Below are 8,675 nucleotides of genomic sequence, written 5' to 3'. Positions count from 1 at the left end.
TTTTAGTTTAATTATACATAATTTTTTCCACATTTAATAAATAAGACTAGTTGTCATTATTCTCTTATCAAATAAATATAATTATTTATATATATGTAAAAAGTAAAGTTAAAATAATAATAAAATAATTATAAAAAATAAACTAAAATCAAATTTATTTATATAATAACACAAAAAATTTATATGATCACACAACATCAAAAATATCTAACACTTGATGTTTTTCTTGAAAAATAAGTAGGCACACTCAACACAAACAAAACACCGTTAACCGCTGTTAATTAGAGGGTTAGTGAAACAGGAGAAAAATGTGAAACAAAAGAAAAGAGAAATGACGGAGAAAAACGGAAAGTGATGGTCCCCACAGTTCCTGTTCCAAAACAATGAAACATCGATATTCGGTTCAAATCAAAGAAGGGAAACACTCCAATTTACCGCCTTTAACAAACTTTGAGAAGCCTTTCACCGATTAGGCTTTGCCTTTCCATTTTTGGTAAATGGATTCCACCATCTCCTTCATTTCGTTTCATTTAAGATTTAACTCCTTGTTTTTTTCTTTTCCCTCTTCATTTTCACAACTTTCCCTGAAAAACTAGAGATAAAATCAATCATGGCTCGAGGGAAGATCCAGATCAAGCTGATAGAGAACTCGACCAACAGGCAAGTCACGTATTCGAAGAGAAGAAACGGTCTTTTCAAGAAAGCTAATGAACTTACAGTTCTTTGCGATGCTAGAGTTTCGATCATCATGTTTTCCACTACTGGTAAACTCCATGAGTTTATCAGCCCTTCCACCACGTAAAGCTCCTTCTCTTAAACCCTAGATTTCTTTTTTTTTTTGAAACTTAAACTATATTTCATAGAAAAAAAAACAGAGCTTATTTGTTTCTCTTTCTTCTAATAGAACGAAGCAAGTAATTGATCAGTACCAGAAAACCTTGGGGATCGATATCTGGAACACCCACTATGAGGTCTTTCTCTCTCTCTCTCTCTCTCTTTCCTTTTTGTTTATTTTTTGTTTGATTTTCATTAAAACGCCATAAATCTCTGTTTTGATTTTCATTAAAGCGCGATAAATCTCTGTTTTATATTGAATTTTTGGGGTTTTTTTTATATGTAGAAAATGCAAGAGCAGTTGAAGCAGCTGAAAGAGGTTAACAGGAACCTGCGCAAAGAGATTAGGTAAAAAATAATAAATTATTTATTTTTATGAAATTCCATTATAAATATATTTATATATGATGGAATCAATGTTAGGAGAAGGATGGGCGACTGTTTGAATGATTTGAGCATTGAAGATCTTGGTGCTTTGGAACAAGAGATGGAGAGCTCTGTCACTCTTATTCGTGATAGAAAGGTTTGGGCTTTTTTTTAACCAAATTAAGGAACTTTTCAACTAGGTTTTTCTTTCTTTAATCTTCCTTATTTGGCATTTTCTAAGTTAGTTTTTTAACTCTTTTTCTCTCTTTTTTTTTGTCAAAAAGAAAAAATGGTTAGATTTTTTTTTCTTTACTAAGTTCATATCTCAAGATTTTTTTCCTTTTTCATTTGCTCTCTAAAAAATTACATATCAGAGAGCTATAAAAAAGAAGAAGCTAGTCTAGAAGATATATACACACAGCGTTTTTTATTGAAATAAATTAAAAAAAAATTATATACTGAAATAGTTTATCAGTTAAATTATTTACGAAAATCGTATGTATTTTTTAGTGACATTTATTTGACAGCCGCATCTTTTTTTTTATATTAATTTTTTATATAAAATATTATTATTTTATTTTTATTAAAAATATTTAAATTTATATACATATAAAAATGTAGTTAAAATACGGGTAAAAAGTACTTGAAACAGGTCACGCCTGTCAGATAGGCGCGACTGCTGGTCCCACACATCTACTGTCATTTTTTGTTATTAATTAGTATTTATAAATTGTTTAAGTTTAGTGTTTATGGTCTTGGGTTAATATTTTGTTTGAATGTAAAATTTTTTTTGTTTTTATAATTATTTTAAAATTAATTTGTTAGTAATTTAAGATTATGATATAAAAATTGTTGTGTTTAGTTTAGCATTTGGTGAGTTTTTAGTAATGTAAAATTATTTTGTTAGTAATTTATTATAAATTGTTGTGTTTTGTGAGTTTTTAGTAATGTAAATTTTTAAAAAAAAATAATTTTATAGTTATTTTGCTAGTAGTTTATGATTAGGTTATAAATTGTTAGTGTTTTGTGTTTTGTTATAGTTATTTATTTTGTTAATAATTTATGAGATTAGATTACAAATTGTTAGTGTTTAGTATAGGATTTTGTGATTTTTTAGTAATGTAATTTTTAAAAAAATAATTTTATAGTTATTTTGTTAGTAATTTATGGTTAGGTTATATAAATTGTTAGTGTTTAGTTATGTGTTTTGTGATTTTTTAGTAATGTATTTTAAAAAAAAATAATTTTATAGTTATTTTGTTAGTAATTTATGATTAGGTTATATAAATTGTTAGTGTTTAGGTTATATATATATAGGAAAAATAAAGCACCAACCGCGCCTGTAGACTCTACCAGTCGCGTCTATCTAACAGGCTCAACTAGTCGTGCCTATCAGATAGGCTCAACCAGTCGCCCCTACTAGATAGGCGCCACCTACTCCTATACCATTTTCGTATCTCTACACGGGTTATATATTGATCCGGGAAAAAATATTTTATTATAAAAAACAAAAATAATAATATTTAATTTTAAAAAAATATATATTTTAGTATAAAAAAAAGGAGTTGCGCCTATTAGATAGGCGCGACTAAAAAAAATACTATTTTTATAAATAATCTGAATAACAAACTATTTCAATATATAATTTTTTTTAAAAAATTTATTTTAGTAAAAAACCCTACACACACAAAAATATATATGACAAAGAATTTGATCACCATCAACAGAGGTTTTAGAAGGGTAACAAATTCTTATTTTCATTTATGATATTAAAAAATTTCATGTATGGATCATCATTTCATATGTTATTCTTATTCTTTACTTGAATTTAGAAAGAAACGTTTGCATGAAAAAAAAAAAAGACTTGAATGGAATTCCTATTTCATCAGAATCTAAATTTTTACGTTTTTAATGTATGACAGTATCGTGTTCTCTCCAACCAGATCGATACTTCCAGGAAAAAGGTAATTGTATATATAAAATATGTGTGGTGATAAATATTTGTATATTTCAATTTAAATATTCTAAATCATATGAATTTAACATAATATATAAAGTTGCTCCATCTCTTTGTTGCCTGAAGGTGAGGAATGTGGAAGAGATACACAAAAATCTCTTACATGAACTGGTAAGCACCTCCTTATTAATCCTTAAATTAATTAGAAGCCATTTGGAACCATTGTTTTTATATGTTAAATTATGTTGATTCAAGGAATCCCTGAAAGAAGATCCATATGGATTAGTTGATAATGGAGGGGATTATGATACCCTGATCGGGTATCAAAATGGAGGTCCTCGTATATTTGCTTTACGCCTGCAGCCAAACCATCCTAGCCTTCACAGTGGCGGAGGCTCCGATCTCACCACCTATCCCTTGCTTGATTAAAATATCTATCTCGTGATGATTTCCGTATCCATAAGCTAAGTTCATGCTGTTAATCATATAATATTGCTGTGAAAGCAAAATTGGTGTGTACTGTTACTTTTACTTTAAAAATTATCGTCACTTCTATTATGTGCCTATGTTGTATCGTATCTGTTGGAGATTATGTATTTGATGATGATGGAACATTTTCCTGTTTGTCGTTTTCTAAATTTCTGTATTTAAATCTTATGTTAAAGATATATTTGGATATGTGTATGCTTTGAATTGTTGGATAATTTTTCTATTTCTTTTGGCCTATGCTGTGATAGTTGCACGTAGCCTTAATATACTCGATCCTGTTGTATAGCTCTAGCTAGTCTTTCCCATTCAATTAAAAGGGAACAATGACAGAGCATTTCAAATTAGTAATTTGCTTTTTTAATTGACCAATTGGTCCCTTTAGATTGGATGAAATGGAATATTGGGTGAATATTACTTTTCACTTTGACTGATTTCTTGTTTGGAAGATTTGAGGCAGTGCAATTAAACATTCTCACCATACTGCCACTGGAGCCAAAGCTATTAGTGGAGAGAAAGCTGAAATCAATTTCTTTATAACCCTATAGAAACTAAAAGTCTTATTAGATATTATTATATAATTTTTATATAACAATCTAATAAATATATAAATTTAATTATTATTTAATATAAAATTATTTAAACGTATTTAAATTTTATTGTATATGATTTTAATATTTTAATTATCATTTTATTAAAATACATTTTTATTTTATATTATATTATTTAATATAAGTATAAATAGAAATAGAAATTTAATTATTTATTTTATTATAAATACATTGTAAACTAATGTCTATAATGGTAATTTTTATTCTCATCTCATCGGTACAACTACGTTTGAATCTAAATACACACTCATCGTTGTTTTTAATCTCACCGCTACAGTATCCATCCAAACTAAGGCAAAAGTTTGAACCTAATCATGGCTAAGCCACCTGGCCTGGCTTAAAAGCCTGTCCAAAAATTGAATGGATTTGAACAATAATATAGGCCCAAAAATGAGTTTTGATAAAAAAAAAAACAAGACCTGTTTTCTGAATGGGTTGGGCCTCATTTATGCTTTTTTTTCTTGGACTTGACTTGACTTGAATTTGTAAAAAGAAAAATTACTGTTTTTTGTTGCTATTTTCACTATTTTTACTGCTGTTTTCTCACTGTTTTAGTGTCATTTCGCTATTATATTGCTATTATTTTGTTGTTATTATTTAGATATCGTATAACTCTTGTTTTATTATTAATTTTGTTACTATTTTAGAGGTGTTTACTTGCCAAGTTGCACCTATATTAGTGTCATTTAAGTGAATAAATTTTTTAATTTATTTTTAATTTATTAGGAAATATTTATTTTAATATTTTTAATGTATTATATTTTTTAAATTTATTTTTATATAAAAATAATAATATAAAAAAATTTAATACAAACGAACTCAAATTTTAATATTTTTATTCAGACTCAATCTAAATAAAATTATAAATCTATTTTTAACTAAAATTCTATTGGACTTGTCCTCGGTTTGATGCAACACTAATTAATGCAATGGAGTCAAGCCATGAAGCTATACATAGCTAGTAATTAGCCTTAGCTGATCTCATTTAAGGCAAACGTTTGACCTTAGGTTTTCTAAATCGATCTTTAATGCACCCAACGGTGTAAGTTCTGCATACAAACAACCCTTGGAGATGCAAATGTCCTTATTTCAAATCATCAATAAAATAAATTACATGTACAAATCTAGTTGATATATTGAAATTTATAAATTTTATTTAAATAAACTGAAATTTATAGGATCCCGAAATAATGCAAAACAATGTAGTCTTACAGACACTGTAGCGCCAAGAGGTGACTTCGTGGCTCTCCATATGAATCTAATGCGGGGCTTTGTTATATAGAATGCAACACCAAGAGGTGGGGTCGTGGTGCCTTGAGTACATTCGAAACCTTTCTGCATTACCGCGTTGCGCTGCTATTATACAAAGTCACGACACCCTAAGCCACCAAAAACCCTAATCTTTGATATCGGTTTCTTTTCCAATATATATATATAACATGCAACCACCATGAAATATTTAAACCATTTATCTAAATTTATTCAGTCATTTATTTGCATTAAACAAATGTTATATGTTCATACAATCTATATTGTCATAAATTTCTAATATGTAACTTTTACATATTTATTCTAATTTTTAATTAACTTTTCATAAATTAGAAATTAATTACTTAAATATTTACACATATTCAACACAATTGAAACTTAATTGACAACATATAATTATTTTTAGCTTAAAATATATTTTAAATCTTTGTACTCTTTTTATATTTAAAATTTAGTTCTCTTACTTTTAATTTCAAGAATTTAGCCAATTTACTTTTTGGATTTAAAAAAGTAAATCCAATTGTTAAGACTGTAATATTCTTCTTAAATCCAAGTCCATTATAATGTTATTTTTTTATTACATGGCTACAATGTAATAGGCTAATTTTGGTCTAGGCCCCTCAAAAATTATAACCGAATAAATAAAGCCAAAGGATGCAATCGGTCGAAAACGAGCCAAAAAGGGCCAAATTGAAAGACAATAATTAAATTGTGGCCAAATAAAAAAGATGGAGAAAGCTAAGGGTTCAAAATTTGTTGACTGGTAAAAGGCTAGAAATATGAAGATATGGTTTTTTTTTATTTTTATATTATATTACATTATTATTAAATTATTTAGGCTATTTTTAGTAAATCTCATGCATATAAATAGGGGTATTTTGTTCTTTGAATGGGAGGACTTGGATGAATTACTTTTGAGGATTTCTACTTTAATCTGGAATTGGATTATTCTCTCTTTTTTTATTTTTATTGGAATTGAATTATTACGTGGAAAATTTGTCCATTTCATTTTAATTTCTTTGTTTTTTCTAAATTCGTCCAATTGCTTTTAGCCGTTCCGTTTTTTATTGTTTTGTAATTAAGTTTTTATTTCTTTTGGCCCTAAAATTTATTTTGACTGCATTGTGGTCCTCCTTGAAGCTGTGCGTTTTCGAGGGTGGGGATTATTTCCCTTTTGGTCCCTCCTTGTTATTCGCATGTTCAAATTGGTCCATTTCCTTTTATTTATTTTTGATTTGCCCCAAAATTTTGTTTTAAGGTTCAATTTAATCTTTTTTTTTATTTTCGCTATTTTATTATCAAATTAACTAATTTAATATATTATTGCTATTATTATTATGTTTCTATTTATATTTATTTTGTTATTCTAATACTATTATTATTTATCTAATTTTTATTTATCTATTTATATGTCTACTATTATTATATTTCTATTTATTATATTTTTTATTTCTATTTATATACTAATATTATTTTCATTATTATTTTTCTTATATATGTTTTTTACTTTTGTTATCAACATTCTATTTATTTATTTATTTTACATTTTTTTTCTATTATCTATTTTAACTTTTTATATAACGCTCATTTCAAAATTTTATACATTATTTACTTTAATATTTTCATATATTATGTGTTTCAAACTTTTTTTTACACATTATATATTTTGAATTGTTTATATATTATTTTTAAAGAGTTTTATATATTATTTTATCTTGAATGGATACTAATTTTTTTAAAATTATTTTATATACTTTATATCACTTTTATAACATCCATTTTAAATTCTTTTTATGTATCATTTGCTTAGAATTGTTTTATATTTTATTTTAAATTTTCTTACTTTGTATTTATTTGTTTTTTGTGATTCATTATTATAACATTTTGTTTATGAATTATTACTTTGCGTTGTACATTATTATTCTATCGCATTTTATTCGCTTAAAAGGTCGTGTTTTAATATCGTTTAAGTTTTAAAATCATTTTATTCAAAAGTTTTCAAAATAAGGCAATACTCAGTATTTGGCATCTTCGAGAAGGTTGTGCCCTAACTTTCTGGATTCCAATTTTCCTCGTTGAATCTAAGTAACCGAGTACCCCTTTTTCAATCAAAACGCATAAGTTTCAAATAAAAGCTTATTCTCAAGAATTCGAGGTGTTGTGTCCTAACTCACTAGATATGACATTTTGTATCTCGAGATAAGGATCTCTAGAAAAATAAAGGCAATGTTCTATGTTTAGAAATTCGAGAAATCGTGCCCTAACATGTTGGGTTTCGGTTTTCCGTTGAACCAAATAATCGAATATCCTTTTGTAATTTTCAAATGTATGAGCTTTTGGAAATCAAGAATTGATCGTGGTTTCAAAGGTTTAAAGAATCATGTCCTAACGTGCTGGATGTGATATTATATTCCTTCGAAACCAAAGAATTTTAATGTTCAATTTGAGTTATTCAAATATTTTAAAAGAAATTGTATTTCAAAATATTTTTTAAAATTTTAGACAATAGGACATTAATTAATCAATTGATACCAATTTTGGGCATTACGAGGGTGCTAACCCTTCCTCGTACATAACCGACTCCCGAACCCTTTTTTCTCGAATTTTGTAGACCCAAAATAATTGTTTTAATAAATCAAAATGTTTTATTAAAATGATCAATCTCAAGGTGATTCGATCACACCTCAAAAAAGATCCGTGGTGACTCCATTTTTGTTTTTAAGTCGACTCCTGTTTTTCAAATAAAAAAATGGTATCGACATACAAAGCGTCACACCAAACCGTGCTAACGATTTTATCTGAATTTTTAATTCAAAAAGTAGAAGAACTAAATTATAGAAAATAAAAGTATAAAACTAAAATTCAGATAGATAAAGAGTATAAAAAGCATATTTTAACTTTATTCTCTTAATAGATAAGAATGTCAAGTCAGTTGTGAAGCGTGATGGTGGGTAATTCCATTATTGATAGAAAACTCTCTATTTTTGAGAAATCGTAAAACTTTAGGGACCAAAACAAAACTTTCACAGTTTTATTAATTATACTTTTATAGTCAACAATTATTGCTTATTTGGACATGATGTGGAACACCACATTAGATTTTGTCAGTGAGTTAACAATTGGGTAATTAAAATGTTTAATTATTCTACTAG

General features: G+C 26.9%; 1 protein-coding gene across 1 annotated transcript; it reads left to right on the top strand.

Moving 5' to 3' along the window:
• The first annotated feature begins 610 nt into the window (after positions 1-610).
• On the top strand, positions 611-3,586 carry LOC107957589 (floral homeotic protein PMADS 1-like). Its single transcript, NM_001327660.1, has 7 exons — positions 611-798; positions 905-971; positions 1,121-1,182; positions 1,258-1,357; positions 3,123-3,164; positions 3,284-3,328; positions 3,413-3,586. Exons 1-7 carry the CDS (start codon positions 611-613, stop codon positions 3,584-3,586), a joined length of 678 nt encoding a protein of 225 aa, NP_001314589.1.
• Positions 3,587-8,675: the final 5,089 nt, after the last annotated feature.

This window comes from Gossypium hirsutum, chromosome A05 (genome assembly GCF_007990345.1).
Source record: "Gossypium hirsutum isolate 1008001.06 chromosome A05, Gossypium_hirsutum_v2.1, whole genome shotgun sequence".
NCBI lineage: Eukaryota > Viridiplantae > Streptophyta > Magnoliopsida > Malvales > Malvaceae > Gossypium > Gossypium hirsutum.
The sequence above is the reverse complement of the archived record's forward strand: the minus strand, read 5'-3'. Positions and strand labels throughout refer to the sequence as shown.